At 43.0% G+C, this 21,194-nt stretch overlaps 1 protein-coding gene across 1 annotated transcript; it reads right to left on the bottom strand.

The window, feature by feature from the left end:
• Nucleotides 1-7,650: 7,650 nt before the first annotated feature.
• On the bottom strand, nucleotides 7,651-21,194 carry LOC119264342. The gene is made up of 5 exons (XM_037542806.1): nucleotides 21,117-21,194; nucleotides 16,662-16,940; nucleotides 14,090-14,218; nucleotides 10,347-10,421; nucleotides 7,651-7,751 (listed from the first exon to the last, which is right to left on the bottom strand). Exons 1-5 carry the CDS (start codon nucleotides 21,175-21,177, stop codon nucleotides 7,651-7,653), a joined length of 645 nt encoding a protein of 214 aa, XP_037398703.1. The 5' UTR covers nucleotides 21,178-21,194.

Below are 21,194 nucleotides of genomic sequence, written 5' to 3'. Positions count from 1 at the left end.
TCTTGAAGAAGCTCCGCATCCAGACCCGCCCACCCACAGCTGCATTCACCCCCAGAGACGCTCAGCGTCCGGGAGCGGGACAAAATCGTGGCATTTATCCAATGACCGGCGAGTTTTGAAGCAGTGAAAAAACCCTCTCCATGCGGTCTCGCTGAAGAGAATAGACACTCAGCTTCTACGGGTGAATCCACTGACGCTACGGGAGAAGCAGCTGATTCTGAACGAACTCGTCTTCGAGATTAACGTGTTCTGACGCATTTATAGTGAATGAAATGTTAACACAGCTGAACATATTTGACCATTTAATGTTTGACATTTTAGGGGAAGCTGAGCGTGGTGTGAAAAACGTCCAAACCAACGACGTTTAAATGGCTTTACAGGGTAACTTACAGCAGCTCACCATATTTTAGCCTGTTTTTACTCTCCTCACTCCGTAATGACACATTTCAGTTTCAACAACAACATCTCGCAAAATCTCACACAGTGGAGCTTCAAGGTGCCACTGGAAATGCAGTAATAGTGCTTTATGAATGTGTTACTGTGTTTTTAGTGTTGACTTCAGAATGAACAGGACTTGCAAACGGGAATGACTCTACAGTTTGAAGACATTGTGTTATAAATAACAGTCCAGAGTCCCTGCTCTCTGAATAAATGATGGAGATATTTAAGCTACATTGTGCTGTCAGAGTAGAAGATGCAAGAAAAACTGCACTTAAAGCAAACTCCCTTTTAGCCCAGGAGCATAGCACTCTCCGAGAGCTGCTTCGCATGGCCACACCCCCTAAGCTCGTGGCAGCATGGCCTGTGGCAGCACCTCCCCAAAAGTTGACCGTCCCAGCAACTCACACAGCCTGAACAAAGTCGAAGTGCCACAATCCAACTTGTCCATTGTCCCGACAAGATCATGTGCCATATGGTGCCCACTCCTTGTCCTCTCTCGGGGCCATGTCCTTAGCGCTGTTGCTCCCTGGCACACCCCACTCTAGATGCCCTGTTACTCACTGCCTCTGGGCAGCTGAAGACAAGCTCTGTGGACATCCTCTTTATCTGTGCGCCAGAGCGGAGAGGCTTAGTGCTTCCTGGCCATGGCCCAACACTTTACAACTTACAGCATCAAACTCATCAGTACTGGGGGCAACAACAGCAGCAGCAGTGCTTTTCTCAGCTGCTTCTGCTTCCTATGTTGTCCACTGCATCATTGATGCTGCTGAGGGCGCTGCTCTTGAGCTGGATGGCTGTCCCTTCCCACCCATCAGATGCGCTGCTCTCACTGAGGGCAACCCTGCCTGGATGTAGGGTTAATGACAACATGCCAGTAGCAATGAGATCTTTCCCATCTGTGCTTCATTAAGTCCAAAGTCTGCCATGGCAGGTGATCCAGCATTGACTGGTGCAGTGTCCCCTCTTCCTGCATCACTGGCATACCAGTTTATGCCCCGCCACTCAATAATCTGCCTGCCTATGAAGGGCAGATTATCCAGATGTAACACATTCCCCCTCGGCTAGGTTACCCTCCCCTAGAAAAACCAGCACAGACCACCAAATGCAGCAAGTGCGTCTGTAGTCTGAGCTGCTTCATCAGCAGCGTGATTGATTTCCAATGTTCGGACATAACAAACAGAATTCCTCAGTGATTCCTTTGTCTGGCAGTGAGCATTGCTGTAAAGCCATGATGTGTCGTCAAGTCAAGTCAAAGTTCATTAGAGCTTTTACAACAAAGCAGCTTTACAGAAAAACTCTAAACTATTTTTTGCTTTCCTTGGGTTGTTATTAGACGTGGAGCCTTTAGCATGCTAACTATCCAGCTAGCAGAGTAAAGTGATGGAGTTTTACTTTTATTTACTTTAATTTACTTCTGTAGTTGCTTTTTTCAGGCAGGTCCAGTTGGTGGTCAGTAACTTTTTTCCATCATTAAATGAAATGATTGCTCACGAGGGGGTGAATACTTTATCACAGCACTGTATATGGACCGTTTGTTGGTGGCGCACATCAAACCCAGGCTCTCTCACTTGCACAGGCACTTTCACATCAGTCAGCTGAGTGATGAGAACCGTGTCAGTCTGTGGTGAGCGTGTCAGGTGTGGTTCTTCTGTGGTTTCAAATGTGCTCTGAGGTGGGGGGGGGTCTGCCTCGTATGAGAAATTGCTCAGCTCTTCTATTGCTGCCTGGACAGGTTCAGACAGTTGTCTCAAGTAAGGCACTGATTTAATATTTTCTTTTGCTCGTTTGAGTGAAGCGACCTCCTAAGTTTTGGGTCTCTACGTTCCCCAGCTCCGACTCAGGCCTGCAACGTTTTTCTTTTGTTTACGTAGTTTAGGCTTTTGAGTGTGTAAGGACGTGGGCCCACTAGAGTTTAAATATTTCCAGAGGTTTATACTTTGTACATGTGTTCAGAACTCTTTTATGAGCATGCTTTATATTTTTCCCTGCTCAAGTACCATTACAGGTGTGTTTAAAGGGGAAATTCTATCCATCCATCCATTTTCTAAGCCGCTTCTCCGTCAGGGTCACGGGGGGGTGCTAGAGCCTATCCCAGCAGTTTTCAGGCGGAAGGTAGGATACACCCTGGACAGGTCGCCAGTCCATCGCAGGGCAGACAGACACAGACAATCACTCACACACTCACACCCAGGGGTAATTTAGCATGTCCAATTGGCCTGACTGCATGTCTTTGGACTGTGGGAGGAAACCGGAGAACCCAGAGGAAACCCACGCAGACACGGGGAGAACATGCAAACTCCCCTTAGAGAGGACCCCGGTCACCTGGCCGGGGAATTGAACCCAGGCCCTCCTCGCTGTGAGGCGACAGTGCTACCCACCACGCCACCGTGCCGCCCTGGGGAAATTCTACATAAGTCAAATTCATGATTGGTCATATGAGTTTAAATTGGAGGTGAATTTATACAAAAGCTTCTTGTGCAACAAATACGGTGTACATTGAACATTTACTTAACCTGTAACTTAAAAAAGCTCTAACATCTGGTTACTAAATCTCTGAAATATGTCATTTAAAATTCTAAGCACTGTTATATTGTAAAGGTATTTACAGTTTACATTTTTCTGAACCCTGATAATTGTGAAAAATCTATAAGAGAACGTTCTTTGATAAAATCTGATATTTTTCACTCGTGAAACACTCAGTAAACCTCTGGTATTTTATATCTAAGTGTATTTGAGCATTTACTTTCTCTTACGTGTGTGTTTTACTTCTGCCAATCATTATATAAGGGAATAGGGAGTGATATATTGAATTCAGGGCCCTTATTCCTGCCACATATATTTGGGATAGGGGTTACATAATAAATGGGAGGCACCGCTGGGAGCATTCCCTTTTAGTTATTCCCTTTTTTTTTAGGGTAATAGTCTTATGAGCAGGCAGATAGTAAAAACCCAGTTCTAGTTAAGGTAAACAGAGCAGTCATGGCAGAGCCCTCTAGGATTCCCTCTTCTGTCGAGCTTCGCAACTGGTGCAGAGGTGAAGGCTTAGACATTAAACATGTCTTTATGCTAATCGGTGTTCCTGAAGACACTGATGTGGCATATATTGAAAAAACTATGCAAAGCATAAAAGCTCTGGGCAGAGTAAGAGGCAAGATGTTTGATCCCCAGCAGAACAGTCTTGTGGTGTTTTGTGAATGCCGTGAGGTTGTGGATATCACACGAGTTCCATCTGAAGTCATTCCTAGTGATGGACGTGCCACATGGAAGCTAATTATTTCAGACGAGCCCAGTAGTAGCACTGAGGATTTCACAGAGAAACTATCCAGACTACTCAGAGAAGAAGGTAAAACATGGAGTGACATTCCTGCATTGCATGCTTTGAGTTCTTCCTATGTTAGTGGTCCTGAGTCTATTATTCAGGCTGTGGGTGACCTGTTAGAGAAAGCGTCTAAACCATCATGTGAGAGCAATGCATACAAGCGCTTAAGGACTTTCTCTGGAACCAGTCCCACCCCTGCTGGAGAAGAAACTTTAGAAAACTGGCTAGAACAGGCTAAACTTATGGTTGAAGAGTGTGGCTGTCCTGATCGAGAAAAGCGTAGGAGAATTGTTGAAAGTCTTAAAAGTCCAGCTTTAGGGATTTTTCAAGCAGTAAAAGCAGCCAATCCTGAAGCTAGCCCAATGGAATATGTTGAGGCTATAGAAAGCTCATTTGGTAGTATGGAGTCTGGAGAAGACCTGTACTTTGCTTTTAGAATGATGCGGCAGCAGCACGGGGAGCGTCTCTCTGAATTTCTAAAGAGGCTTGAAGGGCTCCAAGACAGTACAGAGGGGAGGTCTTCCTGCTACTTCAGTTGACAAAGTACGAGTGGAGCAGTTACTTCGAGGTGCGGTTGATTCAGATCTCATGCTGTTACAACTTCGACTACGGGAGAGAAAGAACAATCCTCCTTCTTTCTTAAAACTACTTAATGAGATTAAGGATGAAGAAGAGTTTGAGGTAGCTAGACAGAGGATGAATCCGCCAAGTAGGCGATCATATGTAGAGGAGGCAGTGGATAGGGCAAGATGGAGGCAGATGATCCGCTGTGGCGACCCCTAAAGGGAGCAGCCAAAAGAAGAAGAAGATGTAGAGCTACAGGTTCCCATCACTTCATAATACACAGGAAACATTTGAAATAAGATCATGACATTTTATTTAGGTTGGTTTAAGATTTTTACAAAGTGCTTTGTGGAAAATAGAAATGATGTTACAACATAATAAAGAAAAAGAAATGTCAATAAAATTGAAAGTACTGAAACCTGAGAATGTCTTAGTTGAGAGACACATGAGTTTGGGTGAACTAAAATATGGACAAAAATATATATGATTTGTAGTCCATTACAAAGCCAAATGACATAAATATGGGAAACTAAAACATCTAAATTAATAAAATACAAGGAGAAAACTAACAGTTGGTAAGGAAAAGAATATACAGTGAGGTTTAACAGAATAAAAGTTGTATTAAATTCAGAATTGAACAATGTGTTTGTGATTTCTGTGGGTTTTAGTATTCCTGTCCTTTTCCTTCTACCTGACATTTCTCAAAGTTAATGGATTAAAATGTATGACATAGATGTTTCCTCCTCATTAGCTGATGAGACGAGTCCGTGGAGTCTGTACACAAACAGCTCCTGCACAAAATGAGATCATGTGAAATCACAGTCAGTTAAAACAGTAAAAGAGGTCATATTGTGGATAAAAGGTGCCAAAAATGGTGAAATTTGTGCACTGATACAGAAAACCGAGCAGCGATGTGGAAAAGCAAACAAAACAGAAAAGTGCAAAATAAAATTTTATTTTAGACCAAAATGATCCAAAAAGAGGAGAATAGAGTCTCACAGTCTTCAGTTCCTACTCTGACAGACTAAACCTAAGACGTTCCAGTGCAGTTCTGTAAGTTACTCAGTATGTAAATAGTGCAAACAGACCTGATTTTTTTTTTCTACTCAGTTTACTTTATTTCTACTTGAGCCAAAGTTAAGTTAGTCTCACTATTTCACTGTTGAAGTTATGAAGTGTGTTTCAGCTCTAGCGACTCTTTAACTGAGGGACATTGCAGGACAGCCAGTCAGAACAGAGGTCATTACACATATTCATCTTAATGGTACAGTAATGGTACAACCAGCAGCGATGTGACCCTGAGGTCACCAAGCCGGATACCCTCCATCCCCTGACTGCGCCTAGAAATTCTATCCATGAAAATTATGAACAGTATCTGTGACAAAGGGCAGCCCTGACAGTATCCAACTCTCACTGGGAACGAGTCTGACTTACTGCTGGCCATGCGAACCAAATTCCTGCTTTGTTTGTACAGGGCCTGAATAGCTTGTAGCAAAGACCCATGTACCCTGTACTCCTGAAGCACCTCCCACAGAATACCCCGGGGATCACAGTCGAATGCCTTCTCCTGGTTGGGCAAACTCCCATGAACCCTCAAGAATCCTGGAGGGGGTGAAGAGTTGGACCAGTGTTCCACAACCCGGACAGAACCTACACTGCTCCTCCTGAATCCGAGGTTCGACTATAAGCCGGACTCTCTTCTCCAGTACCCCTGCATAGACCTTACCAGGGAGGCTGAGGAGTGCGATTCCCCTGTAGTTGGAACACACCCTCTGGTCCCACTTTTTAAAAAGAGGCACCACCACCCCAGGTTGACAATCCAGGGGCAAGCCTATTCCCATGTCCCCAGACTCTGCCTCCTCACTGGAGAAAGTGTCGGTGGGATTGAGAAGGTCCTCAAAGTATTCCTTCCACCGCCCAATGACGTCTCCAGTTGAAGTCAACAGCACACCATCTCCACTATATACAGTGCTAGTGGCACACTGCTTTCCCCTTCTGAGTCGCCTGATGGTTTGCCAGAATCTTGCCGGAGCCGACTTAAAGTCACTTTCCAAGGCCTCACCAAACTCCTCCCACACCCGGGTTTTTGCTTTGGCGAGGACTGAAGCCGCAGATCCTTTGGCCTATCGATACCTGTCAGCTGCCTCTGGTGTCCCACAGACCAACCATGCCCGGTAGGACTCCTTCTTCAGCTTGACGGCATCTCTCACCTGGGGTGTCCACCACCAAGTTCGAGGATTACCGCCCCAACAGGCACCAACTATCTTGCGACCACAGCTACAGTCAGCCGTTTCAACAATGGAGGAGCGGAACATGGCCCATTCTGAGTCAATGTCTCTCACCTCCCCTGATATCTGGTCAAAGTTATGATGGAGGTGTGAGTTAAAGATCAAGATCAGGTTCTTCTGCCAGACGTTCCCAGCAAACCCTCACTATACGTTTGGGCTTGCCTGGTCTGACCGGCATCTTCCCCCACCACCTGATCCAACTCACCACCAGGTGGTGATCAGTTGACAGCTCAGCTACTCTCTTTTCCTGAGTGTCCAAAACACATGGCCGCAAGTCCGATGACACGACTACAAAGTCAATCATTGAACTGCGGCCTAGGGTGTCCTGGTGCCATGTGCACTTATGGACATCTTTGTGTTCGAACATTGTGTTCGTGATGGACAAACTGTGGTTTGCACAGAAGTCCAAAAACTGAACACCACTCGGGTTCAGATCAGAGAGGCCATTCCTCCCAATCACACCACTCCAGGTCTCACTGTCATTGTCCACGTGAGCGTTGAAGTCCCCCAGTAGGACAATAGAGTCTCCAGGAGGAGAACTTTCAAGCACCCTTCCCAAGGACTCTAAGAAGGCTGGGTACTCTGAACTGCTGTTCGTTGCATAAGCACAGACAACAGTCAGGACCCGTTCCCCAACCCGAAGGCATAGGGAAGCTACCCTCTCGTCCACTGGAGAAAACCCCAACATACAGGCACCGAGTCGAGGGGCTATGAGAAAGCCCACACCTGCCCGCTGCCTCTCACCATGGACAACCCCAGAAAAGAATAAAGTCCAGCCCCTCTCAAGGAGACTGGACCCAGAGCCCAAGCTGTGTATTGAGGTGAGCCCGACTATATCTAGCCGGTATCTCTCCACCTCGCACACCAACTCAGGCTCCTTCCCCGGGAGTGAGGTAACGTTCCAAGTTCCAAAAGCCAGTTTCAGCAACCGAGGATCAGAACGCCAAGGCCCACGCCTTCGGACACTGCCCGATCCACAACGCACCGAACCCCTACTACTGCCCCTCCCATCGCTGTTGCATTGATGGAAGGGGGGACTCATGTAGCTCCTTCGGGCTGGATCCAACTGGGCACCATAGGTAAATGCCCGGCCACCAGATGCTCGCTGGAGTATCCCTGGAGGGATCCCGCCGGAGACCCTATTTTTTAAATTTTTTTTCATAAGGGTATTTTTGGATCATGCTTTGTCTGACCTGTCACCTAGGACCAGTTTGCCTTGGGAGACCCTACCAGGAGCTTTTGCTTCAGACAACATAGCTCCTAGGATCATTCAAGAACACAAACCCCTCCTCCACGATAAGCTGGTGATCCATGGAGAGATACGTTACAACATAATGAAGAAAAAGAAATATCAATAAAGTTTAACAGGATAAAAAGGTCTAAAACCTGAGAATGACTCAGGAATATGAGTTTGGGTGAACTGCAAAATACAGACAGAACGTTCAAACACAAAGAAAAACTTGCTAAATTGGTAAGGAATGGAATGAACAGCAAAGTTTAATATAAATAATAGCCTTATTTAAAACACACACACACATTTTTTAAACTGCTTATCCTTCTTGGTCACAGAGGGTGGGGAGCTGGATACAACCTGCACAGGTCCTTGTTAAAAACAGTATTAAATAACTGGTTTCTCTGGGTTCCAGTATTCATTGCTTTTTCCTTCCACTCTGACATTTTTAAAAGCTAAGTTATTAAACGATATGACATAAATGTTTCCTCCTGATTAGCTGATGAGACGAGTCAGTTGTGGAATCTTCACACAAACAGCTCCTATACAGAATGAGATCATGTGAAATAACAGTAAATTAAAGCAGTAAAAGGTCATATTGTGGATAAAAAGTGCTGAAAATGGTCAAATATGAATTCTGACACAGAAAACTGAGCAGTGATGTGAAAACGTACAACAGAAAAGTACAAAACCCAATATTATTTTAGATCAGAATGATCCAAAAAGAGGAGAATAGGGTCTCACAGGTTTAGTCTGTCAATATTTTTAACAGAAAATACTACAAAGACAACATGCACTGATAAAAAGCTGAGTGGTCTTTAGCCAGGAGGACACAGTGTCCATGATTTCCTAAAGAAATTTCAAATGTTGGTTCTACAGACCACAGGACACTTTTCCACTTCTCCTCCATCCATTTTAAATAAGCTCAGGCCCAGAGAAGGTGGCAGCGTTTCTGGATCCTGCTTATATTTAGTTTCTTCTTTGTGTTTTAGAGTTTAACAGCATTTGTGGATGCAGTGATGAGCTGTTTTCACAGACCGTGGTTTTCAGAAGTGTTTCTGAGCCCATGCAGTGATTTCCACTACAGAATCATGTCTGTTTTTAATGCAGTTCTGCCTGAAGGCCCAAAGATCACAGCCAGTAAATACTGATTTTTGGCCTTGTCCCTCACAGACAGAGATTTCTCCAGATTCTCTACATCTTTTAATGATATTATGTACTACAGACGATGAAAAGCAGAAGTTCTTTCCTATTTTATGTTGAGAAACGTTCTTCTTGAATTGTTGCTCTATTTGATGGTCCAGTCTTTCACAGAGTGGTGAACCCTCCTCATCCTTACTTCTGAAAGACTCCACCTCTCTGAGATGCTCTTTACACCCCATCATGTTACTGACCTGTTGCCAGTCAACCACCAGTTGTTTTTATAGCATTACATAACTTTACCAGCCTTTTGTGAACGTGTTGTTGGCATCAAATTCAAAATGGGCTTTTATTTTTGAAAAAGCAATAAAATTTCTCAGTTTCAACATTTTACGTATTTGTTGTCTTTGTACTATTTTCAATTGAACATAGTTTAAATACTTTGTACATCACTGCATTTTGTTTATATTTATATTGTGTCAACTTTTTGGAAATGGGTGTCATGATTGGCCCCTCCCAGTCCTGTCCATGTGTTCATGTTGTGTTTTGATCTCCCATGTGTTCATGTTTTGGTTTATTCCATGTGCATTTGTTTTGGTGTTCTAGTCCTGCCCCTTGTTTGGTTACTCCTCCCCTGATTGTCTCCACCTGTTTTCCACCTGTCCCTCGTTATCCCTGTTGTATTTAAGCCTTTTGTTTGTACTTGGTCTTTGTTGTTTCATGTGTTTGCTCCCTGTTACAGTGGGGTTGTACTTTTACTTCTACTTGAGCCAATGTTTAGTTAGTCCCACTAGTTCACTGTTTTAAGTTCTAAAGTGTGTTTCAGCTTAGGTGACTTTTCAGCTCAGTTGATTTATCACATACATTGTCCCTTGTGTTGTGTTGGGGTCTGTGGGACCCATTTTTACGCTGGACACTTGTGATGCTGTATTTTAAACATCTTTTTTATGGCTGTATTGATTAAAAAAAACAATAATATGGTGGGACCACCAGACCACCAAGTAGCCAACACATCAACACCACACAAAGGCTATTCTTAAACGTTACAGTAACAAAACCTTCCTGTTTAATTCTGAGTGATAAGGAGAGGCTGGAAAACTGTGAAAAATGAATTCATGTCTATAGACCAAGCAGCCAAATACAACATCGTTGTTTACTCTTAGAGAACACATCAAGCACTCATACTAACAGTCAGGCTCTTCAAAGGCTTTCCTCAATAGTCAGAAAAGACCGAAGCAGCCAGATGAACAATTCTGGGTTGGTACTGGGCCGAGATGATAAACAAAAGCTTAAAACAGCCACTTCCTCACACTCATCAGTGGCCTATGAATGTTCTGTGATCTGAGAATCTGCATATATTTACCTGTTTGTTCTTTATTAAAGGCGTCGTATTCAATGGTAGTGTAGACGTCGTCATACGGCATCTCACAGTCCTCTGCTAAACATGGAAAGAGGCAGAGTTTGTCTTCACAGCCCAAATCAAGCTGGGGTGTTTTGTGCTGGTGCAAGTGGATCAGACACAGCAGTGCTGCTGGAGTTTTTAAACGCCTCACTGTCGCTGCTGGACTGAGAACCCAAAACATCCAGTCAACAGCGCCCTGTGGGCAGCGTCCTGTGCCCACTGATGAAGGACTAGAGGATGACCAACACAAACTGTGCAGCAGCAGATGAGCTGTCGTCTCTGACTTTACATCTACAAGCTGGACAGACAAGGTGGGAGTGTCTAATAGAGTGGACAGGGAGTGGACACAGTGTTTAAAAACTCCAGCAGTGCTGAGTCACGCGTTCAGCAGACACGAGTCTGGATTCCATTTCCCAGGAGTCACAGGGGACTCACGTGACTGATTGCCAAGCACAGCGCTCCTATCAGCGTTCACAATCCCAGACTACTAACACGGATCACCTGTGGACTAGACCATATGACCTTACTAGGTAGTGTTTAAGCCTGGGCTTAGAATACGAGCATTGTGAAGTATTGTATCATGTGATCTACTCAGCGGTTTGTTGATGTTCACCTCCTTGTGTTTTTGACCTTGACTCGAGTTTTTGCCTTGCCCTTTTTGGACTGTCACCTCTGTTATTGGATCTGTGTTTTGACTGCTTGGACTGTGTCTTGGACTACGATTCTGGTTTTCCATCTGGCAAAGATTAAACCTGTTCTACTTCCAGATCTGCATTCATCTGAATTCTGTTTCCACGTAACAGCTGTGTCCACTGATCCACTTGATGATCCACTTTCACCAGCACAACACACATCAGCACACACCACCACCACCACGTTAGTGTTACTGCAGTGCTGAGAATGATCCACCACCCATCATCACCCAATATCCACACTAATGCTCTGTGGGGGGTCCTGACTGTTGAAGAACAGGGTGAAGGGGGGCTAACAGTAACAGATGTTTGTGTACCACCATAATATTTAACAAACATCTGAAATATTAACTATAGCATGATATAATGTTCTGGCCATAACACCCACCCCTATCTAAAACCCTTACATAGACCATGCACTGAAAGGTTCTAAAGGGATGTAGTTCCTGTGTGAGGTTCCTCTAAAGAACCCTTGTTGAAACGTAGATACACATGTGTAGTCATTTCCATATGATTACACACACATTTTCTAAGCCGATTCTCCATCAGGGTCGTTTGTTTAAATAATACAATATTCCATAATTTACAGATCGTAAATCATCATCATCATCATCATCATCATCATCATCATCATCATCATCACCTTTTCTTTTGTGAAAACATCTCCATGGGAACAGAACCAGAGCCACAGCAACCAGACAGGAACCTGCTATGATCAGGAAATTCCATAGAGCTGTAACTGAAAACACAGTATATGTAACAGGATCCATTCAGGTCTTCATTCTGAGGATGTTCAGCATAAGCTGCCTCCTAAAACGACTTCTGTCTGAAAAACACTGTTAAATCAAGCCCTGGGTGCCACTACTCAGACCTCGTCCATCCTCGTTCGGTTCACAAGCGCCTGAAAACATAACAGTAATGACTGAGTCCTCAACATTTCTCACTAAGACTCTCTGCACATTCAGCTCTTCACCACTGACTTCCCAGGATTAGAGTCTAGAACCCACTGAAATATCTACTCTCAGTCCACTGCGTCCTGGACAGGCAGCGGATGGACAGATGTAAACACATAAAATTCACAGTGTCTGAAACCTGAGCTGGTACTGTGTTTATATACATGTAAACACTGATTTTCACACTTTGTGCTTGTGTAAAAGTTCCCTGTTGAAAAACCTCTAAAGATAATTAGTAGATGTTTTTATTCTTGGAGAGATTCTTTTTTGCCCTCCTGTACAATTATTTCCATTAATCCTCCCAATAACAGATTCCCAGCATCACTGAGTCAGAAATATACAGTTTCATAAAGAACAAAGCTCATAACACATGATGTAGTGCAGGCATGTCAGACTGGGGACCCTCTGGGTCAAAGTGCTCATCAGGTTTGTTCATTTTACAAAAGCCTAATATAACTGAACATAACTGATTATTGCTCGTCGTACATTGATGTGACTTACTAGTCGTGCTCTGCACAATAACTGAACATTATTCACTTAAGGAGGTGTGAGTGAGTGTGACTGTCTGTCTGTCTGCCCTGCGATGGACTGGCGACCTGTCCAGGGTGTATCCAGCCTTCCGCCCGATGGCCGCTGGGATAGGCACCCCCCACGACCCTGAAGGTGAGCGGCTTAGAAGTGTGTGTGTTCACTTAATGATCAGCTGTTGTAACACATGCAGAATGTGGCTTGGCATCGTCTTGCTGAAATAAGCAGGACGTCCCTGAAAAAGACGCTGCTCGGATGGCAGCAGATGTTGCTCCAAAACCTGTATGTACCTTTCAGCATTAATGGGGCCTTCACAGATGCGCAGGTTACCCCTGCCATGGGCACTAACACCCCCCCACACCATCAGAGATGCTGGCTTTTGAACTTTGCGCTGAAAACAATCCGGACAGTCCTTTTCCTCTTTGGCCCAGAGGACGAGACGTCCATGATTTCCAGAAACAGTGTGAAATGTGGACGCGTCAGACCACAGGACACTTTTCCACTCTGCGTCAGTCCATCTCAGATGAGCTCGGCCCAGAGAAGCCGGCGGCGTTTCTGGGTGGTGTTGATATGTGGCTTTCGCTTTGCATGGCAGAGTTTTAACTTGCACTTGTAGATGGAGCGACGAACTGAGTTCACTGACAGTGGTTTTCTGAAGTGTTCCTGAGCCCATGTGGGAATATCCGTTACAGAATGATGTGGGTTTTTAATGCAGTGCCACCTGAGGGGTCGAAGGTCACGGGCATTCAGTGTTGGTTTTCTGCCTTGCTGCTTACTTGCAGAGATTTCTCCAGATTCTCTGAATCTTTTGATGATATTATGGACTGTAGATGATGAAATCCCTAAATTCCTTGCAGTTGCACGTTGAGAAACATTGTTCTTAAACTGTTGGACTATTTGCTCACGCAGTTGTTCACAAAGTGGTGACCCTCGCTCCGTCCTTGCTTGTGAACGACTGGGCCTTACAGGGATGCTCCCTTTATACCCAATCATGACCCTCACCTGTTTCTAATTAACCTGCTCACCTGTGGAATGTTCCAAACAAAAGCTTAACATTACACTGAGGATGAGGCTTTTTGTTTGAGTAATTTTTCTTAAAATGTAGTGAATTCTATCAAAAATTACTGTAGGGCAACACACCCTGTAAAAGACTGCCTCAAGCTAAAAGTCAGACTCGGTGGCTGCTTCAGATGAACGGCCCAGCACCTCTAGCTAACTGAGCAATAAACATAAACAACTAACGTATTTCAACAGATGCAGTGAAAGCTGTGTGGGTATTATGCAAAGTACATCTACGTGTCATACATAGAAAACACACAGTGTCCTAAATGTAAAGTCTGGTCACAGCATCTAGTTCTAGATCATCTGATAGCAACACACGAACCTTGAGATGGTCTTTCAGATGAACCTTCAGTTGTTGTTGAAGCTTCTGTCGACTTAGTAGTTGTTCTTTCAGCTGTGGATGTGGTTGTAGTTGTAGCTGGTGTGGCAGGTGTAGATGTGGTTGTAGTTGTAGATTTTGCCTTCTTGCCTCTTCTTTTAGCTGTGGAAGTGGTTGTAGTTGTAGCTGGTGTGGCAGGTGTAGATGTGGTTGTAGTTGTAGCTGTTGTGGTAGGTGTAGATGTGGTTGTAGTTTTGGGTGTGGTTATGCTGTTTGGGCCTAGAATGTAGAGATAACAGAAGATGTATTTGAACATTGACCATCTGGAAACCCAGTGACTTCCAGGAAAGGCTGAATGGCAACTAAACAAGATGGGTGGTTCTGGATGAAGTCCAGGAAAGATTGGCATGGATGTGTGAAGTTAGCGTCCTGACACACAGCACTCGTAAGAGGGCACCAAGTAAACAATGGAGAGAAACGAGGAACAGTTACCCCACAGTCAGTTTGGCCAGAACAGAACTACTAATAAGCTCAGGGAGGCATCAAGAAAAGTCTTGAAGATGGGGCGTGATGGGGAGTGAGGGTTCTGGAAACCAATTTACATAAGTGTGCAAACCCATAAGTCTCTGCATCCTTAAAGCAAATAGAATAATAAATTATTTTTTAACCAATTCTATTTAGTATAATTTTTATGGCTTGAATTATGACTTTAGGGGTATGTTAAAGCCCACCATGTGAGCAGACCATCCCTCCTGTAAAAAATTACTTTCTCTTTTCTTCTAAATCAAATATGGAAGAAAGTACACTTGCTCGTTACCATGTAGCTAATGTTTTAGCTTAGAACTAGTACAACCCCAATTCCAATGAAGTCGGGACGTTGTGTAAAAAAGAATAAAAACAGCAAACGATGATTTGCAAATCCTTTTCATCCTATATTCAATTGAATACACTACAAAGACAAGATATTTAATGTTCAGACAGATAAACTTTATTGTTTTTTGCAAATATTCACTCATTTTGAATTTGATGCCTGCAACATGTTCTAAAGAAGTTGGGACAGGGGTGTGTTTACCACTGTGCTACATCACCTTTCCTTTAACACTCAATAAGCGTTTGGGAACTGAGGACACTGATTGTTGAAGCTTTGTAGGTGGAATTCTTTCCCATTCTTGCTTGTACTAGTTCTAAGCTAAAACATTAGCTACATGGTAAAAGGAAAGGTGATGTAACACAGTGGTAAACACGCCCCTGTCCCAACTTCTTTGGAACGTGTTGCAGGCGTCAAATTGAAAATGAGTGAATATTTGCAAAAACCAATAAAGTTTATCTGTTTGAACATTAAATATCTTGTCTTTGTAGTGTATTCAGTTGAATACAGATTGAAAAGGAATTGCATTTCATTGTATTTTCTTTGTATTCATGTTTTACACAACGTCCCAACTTCACTGGAATTGGGGTTGTACGCTGATTTGTTTTTGAGATGCTCTGAGATGAGAGACTTAATCTAACATTAATAACAGTACAGTTTACATTGGAGCATCATAAATGCATCAGCTGTGAATGAAATATGGTGATATAGCTTTGTTTAATGTATAAACCTTTCCTTCAAACCTTTGCATTCATGCTTAGTGTATAAAAATTTGCTCCATAAGTTTGTCAGATTTTAATTGAGAGCATAATGCTGATTTACACTAGTGCGTCAGATTCCCAGTTTATTGATGGAGGATATATCCAAACTTTATAGCTTTCTTTGGCCTAAACTGCAGTTATAGATGAAGCCTGTAATAAATATTCAGTAAGATTCTTTAACATTAACATTTCTGATTTTGTTTAAGTTTTACAGGCTCGTCTTCAGTAAAGATTTTAAAGTAAAGTCTGAATACAGTCCAGAACATGTGACGCACATGAACCGGCCAGTTACATCATCCAAAGATTTCACTCCTGAGTCAAATTATTTCAGGGACAATGAAAATGCAGTCATGATTGTTCTGTTCCAACTTCGACCATCAATGATAATCAGATGTTTGTCATGGTCTTTAATTACCGTTTAACTGTTTTTATGTCCATTTTAATGCAGCGATCGCCAAATTAATTATAATGATTGTTATTCTAAGAAAATCTGAACACAAATAATGTCCCCTGTAATGTTTGATGCCTCTCACCGTTGCTGCTTCTCTGCTGTCAAATCAGCACCATAATCAATGCTTTTGAGTGTCGTAAAACTACATGACACCAAAACCTCGTATCTCCAGAAATGAACTGAACAGGAGAAGGAAAACCATCCTAAAGTAGTAGTAACTGAAGTTAGTGTAACTCTACTGACTGTTACAGACTCATGGCGCGCTGGGAGACTTTAACATCATTGGTCAGATTTTGGAATCACAGCTGATGTATTAGTGTCCTGTTTTTAGCTCACAGTCATTTTGTAATCTGTCCTGCTGGACATTTCTATTCATTTCCACACACTCAAATGGAAGAACCTGTGGAGCGTGAACAGAACGTTCTTCATCCATAAACGTAGGTAATGGATAATGTTCTTCCCTCTGGCTTATCAGGGCTTTAGGAACTCTCCTCACCTCCCCTGTGCCTGGATGGGTTTTGCTCATATTTATAAAAGACATTTTATAGCCTTTTTAACCGTAGCTTTACAAAGGGTGTCAGTATTTCTGGAGGCTACTGCAGCTTTTGGTTGAACATTGAAATGAAACATTTTCACACTTACCGGTTCCTGATGTCACACTGAGATCCACTGTAGCTCCACTGCAGTCGTATCTACCAGCGTCTGACTGAGACACTCTGCGTATAATCAGAGCTAGATCTGCTCCTGAGCCGTAACGTCTGTCTGGATCAGCGATGTGTTTGGTCGTCTGTCCGTTATGAGTGGTCAGAATGTCCACTCTCTGTCCGTTGGTGTCTCTGCTCCAGGTCACTTCACCGTTAGTTAGGTTTCCACAGTAAAGGGTGGCGCGAGAGCCCACTGTCTGCCTCACATGTAGAGTCTCTGTTATGAAGAACACAGTGGAGCAGGTTCAGTGTTCAGTCTGCAGTATTGCTGGAATTAGTTTATTATACTTTATTACAGCTCTTCATTCATCACTTCATCACTATGTTTATTGTCTCTCTATCAGGCCTCTGACTTCTCCTCTCATCATTTCATACCTTCCTGTATCTGTTATTAAAGACTACATATCTCCTCACTGTACACCACATTCTTTGAAAGGTAAAATCTCTTGAAGTAGTTGTCAGTTGTACCAGTTCTGGATGATGTTATTTAATGCAGGAGTGCTCGTCTCCAAATGGGTCATTTTCACAAACATCTCTAATATTAATATATAATATAATCTATATATAATATATAATCCTAAGAATATGAGGAACAGAAAAAGTTCAAATGAATTAAAGTTAATATTTTCTTCATTTATATATACAAACAGTGAATAGTGAAGCTTGTGTTTTGTGTGTATGTATGTGTGTGTGTGTGTGTGTGTATGCACACATATGTTTTCAACTAATACCATGAAAATGAGGAACTTACTGTGATTATGCGGCTTTTGCTTCCTTCTTTTCCTACATTCTCTACATACTCCTGAATATAGAGACTAGAGACACCAAGTGGACATTACTTATAACGTCAGTAACTAAACGTCATCCCAAAACTGAAGGATTTCATTGATTTCAATGTTTTGTTTTGTTTTTTTTGTCATTGCTGTAACAAAGTAGAGCTGATACAATTTATACAATTCATAAAGTTAATCTGTGTATTGTGTTTATTCCCCAACCTTTATTTTCAAAATCTGAATTCTGTGGTGTATTTTAAAGTTGAACATTAAAACATAAGTAGTGTTTAACCATGACAGACAGACAAGTAGGTGCACTGGGGTAATAAGAATTCAACACCGCTCAAATTATGTGGTGTTGAAGTTCTGGGTGGAGTTAAATTAACACACTTATCCCCTAAAGAGAAAGACTACTACTGCACATTTAATGCCGTGCTCTGCCTCTGTGGTCTTTGCGTTTCCGTGTTTGACCCTGGACTCTGTTTCTGGACGTCTATTTATGATTCTCCTGTTTTAGATATCCTGTTTTCTGGTTTTGAGCTTGGACAGTGTTGATCATGATTATAGTGTGAAGCCCTTAGCTTACATCATGTAAAGTTCTATGTTGGATTTTAATCTGTGAGCTTTAGATTCGTTCAGAGATCCTGACACTGTTTATTGACTGAATTTAACATATCAGGGAAAAAAGATATGAAATGTGGCCTGAGTAAATGTGATCAAATGATGTAGAAAAACAATAAAAGTAGACGATTTTTTGGAGGAGGGTCAGTGAGGATGTGTTGTTGATCTTTTATATAAAAAGACATCAACACAACCTCTAATTAATGCACTATTACTGTAAATTAGAACATTGAGATTTTTTGCTTTGACTGCCTTCCCAAAATTAAACATCTGGCATCAGAATAAGATCTAAATCCAAAAATTAGTTTTATCATAGTGTGATGAGTCCTCTTCTTGGCTCAGAAACCAACACTGGACACAAAAACCTTATTTTTCTGACTGCTACACATGTAAGAGTAGCGGACGAAAAAGGGCTGCAAAACTGATTATTAACTTTTTCTGACAGAGCGGAAAAGTGAGTGGACGATCTAAAGGAATAAAACAAAGTAAAATACAAGCAAAGGAAATACGGTAGGGGTTTCTATCCCTATACAACCGATGGCCCCTACCTCTGCCGGGTAGCCACTTACATCACCAAGCTGTCTGGATGATTGCACAAAAGGAGCTCTATATTAAATCGCTGAACCCGCCATCGCTCTCCATATTATCAAATCACTCAGTTGAGCAAATGCTCAACTCCCAAGTCATGCCAAGTCGTCCTCCTCTGGTTAAACTACCTACAAATTTTAGGGACTGGATGGCCCCAAGAAGGAGTCCATGGCATGGGAGGAGTTTGGTGAAGCCATGGAAAAAGACTTTCATCCGGTGACTCAGGAGCGGTCGGGGTGGCTGCGCCCAAGCTGTATTCAGCAAGGGTGGAGTAACTCTGACTTCAAATGAGGACAATGTCGGTTGGTGGAAGGGCCAGAGGCTTCTGGCATTTCAAGCTTAATTTCCTTGGTGGAGGTCACTGAGGTATTTGGCAAGCCCGTCAGCGGTGGATAAGATTCATCCGAAGATGAATTTATAGCTCTGGATATTGTGGGCCTGTCGAGGCTAACAGACCTCTGCAATATTGCATGGACCTCGTGAACAGTACCCTTGGACTGGCCGACCGGGGTGGTTGGAGGGGACCGGAGGGGGTGTGCCAACTATCGGGGTATCACACTGCTCAGCTTCCCAGGGAAAGTCTAGGTGCTGGAAAGGAGCTTTTGACCGATAGTTGAACTGCATATTGAGGAAGAACAATACGGATTCCATCCCAGCCATGGAACATTGGACCAGCTTTTCACCGTCTCACAGATTGTTGAAGGGGCATGGGAGTTTGCCAACCCAGTCTACTTGTGTTTTCTCGACTTGGAGAAGGCTTACAACAGTTTTCCCTGAGATATCTTGCGGGAGGTCCGGGAGTATGGGGTGCTGGGGCTACTACTCTGGTCCATTCAATCTCTGTACTCCCAGGTCAGAGCTGTTTTCGTATACTCAGCATTAAGTCAGACGCTGTCAGTGTTAGTGTTGGACTCAGCCAGGGTTGTGTCCTGTCTCCACTCCTGTTTGTGATATTCATGGACAGAGTGTCAGAGCCGTAGCCAAGATCAGGAGGGCATTATGTGTGGAGGCCAGAGGGTGGTGTCTCTGCTATTTGCAGATGATATTGTTCTTTTGGCTGGTTCACATGGATGCTTCCAGCACTCATTGGAGGGGATTGCAGCTGATTGTGAAGCGGGTGGTATGCGGATCAGCACCTCCAAGTCTTAGTCCTGAAAAGGACGGCATGGTCTTAGTCCTGAAAAGGATGGCATGCCCACTCACAGCACACAGCGACTCCCGACGTGTTCAATCCAGTATGAGATGAGTTTGACTATGGTGTTGATGTTTCCGTACATCTGGTGAAGTTTCATACTGAGTACTTGTAAAATTACATTATAAACTTTATGATCATATAAACCATTTACACTTTACTGCATTGCTTCGACCTACAGTAGTCCATTTTCCCTGCTGGTCAACAGCACCGGAGGCCTGATTGCATATAAAGCAATCACTATGCTTACCAGAGAAACACATCAAATCATGTGTTGTGAATGATTTTAATGGTAGTACTTTGCTATAAGAATATGTTTGGTCACTTTCCCTGCAGTTCTGAGCGTTCTTATATCTTATGTCTGGTGTTGTTTTGTTGTGACCCCAGAGTTTCTGACCTGGTTTGTATCTCTTGGATTGTGTTTTTTGGACTGTTTCCCTGATCAGCTCTGAAAATGGGCGGGTTTTGACCTGGCCCAGCCACGACTCTACTCTGGTCAGCCATTCAATGAACCTGCACTTGATTCCAACCTTTTTGTGTGGAGACCTCTTTGTGTGCTGTTCCATATGTGCCATAGTTTCACAGATTACCACATCACTGCATCAGCGATGCTCTAAAGCACTAAAAATCTTAGTCTTATTAATGTTTGTCTGAGACTGTCCGGTCTACGTAGTCTTGTAAATGAAAAAACTATGGATTTGTAATAGCTGAGCACAGTTAGTGTAAGGTGTTATTGATATGAATTGTGTTATGTATTTAGGCTTCAGATTCAGTGACTAGCAGCCATAAACCCCTCCCCCACCCTACACACCCTGACTCAACACAAATGTTTATTTCATATTAGTATGAAACACTGAAAAATTAATAATTATTTTATTGATGTTTTAAATGATGTATATCGTACATTTTGATGTTTTTACTACAGTTTTTTAGTTTTTTTTTCAAGCTACGTGGAAATGATTCATACTGATCACCTGTGGTAACGGATGAAACAGTACAGATAGAGACAGTACAGCCAGTAGGTCTAAAAATGCTGGAGCCCCCCTTCAATATCTTTCACAAGGTTTTGGCCCTATTTGAATTTTCTGTGCTCTGTAATTACACATCATTATATAATTAATATAAGTATGCATATCGGCTTCTGCTTACATTGTTTAAAGCATCGTGTGAAGGTGTAGCTGGTTTAAGAATGAAGTGAAGTGTAAGGTGGTCTACTCACCTGTCCCAGCTGTATGCATGGAGCTGTAGATCAGGAGACTCAGTAAAAGGAGAAGGTTCATGGTCGATGGGTCTCTGT

Source organism: Pygocentrus nattereri, chromosome 11 (genome assembly GCF_015220715.1).
Source record: "Pygocentrus nattereri isolate fPygNat1 chromosome 11, fPygNat1.pri, whole genome shotgun sequence".
Classification (NCBI taxonomy): domain Eukaryota; kingdom Metazoa; phylum Chordata; class Actinopteri; order Characiformes; family Serrasalmidae; genus Pygocentrus; species Pygocentrus nattereri.
Note: the sequence above shows the minus strand (reverse complement) of the source record. Positions and strands in the feature narration are given on the sequence as shown.

Bases quoted from the DNA above. Each gene is read 5' to 3' on its own strand.
- LOC119264342 (XM_037542806.1), bottom strand. From the start codon at position 21,177: ATGAACCTTCTCCTTTTACTGAGTCTCCTGATCTACAGCTCCATGCAT. The intron at 14,219-16,661 runs GTAAGTGTGAAA...TCTACATTCTAG, and splicing joins CAGTGTGACATCAGGAACCG to GCCCAAACAGCATAACCACA. The intron at 7,752-10,346 runs GTAAATATATGC...TTTAAAAAATAG, and splicing joins CTTTAATAAAGAACAAACAG to GGTCTCCGGCGGGATCCCTC.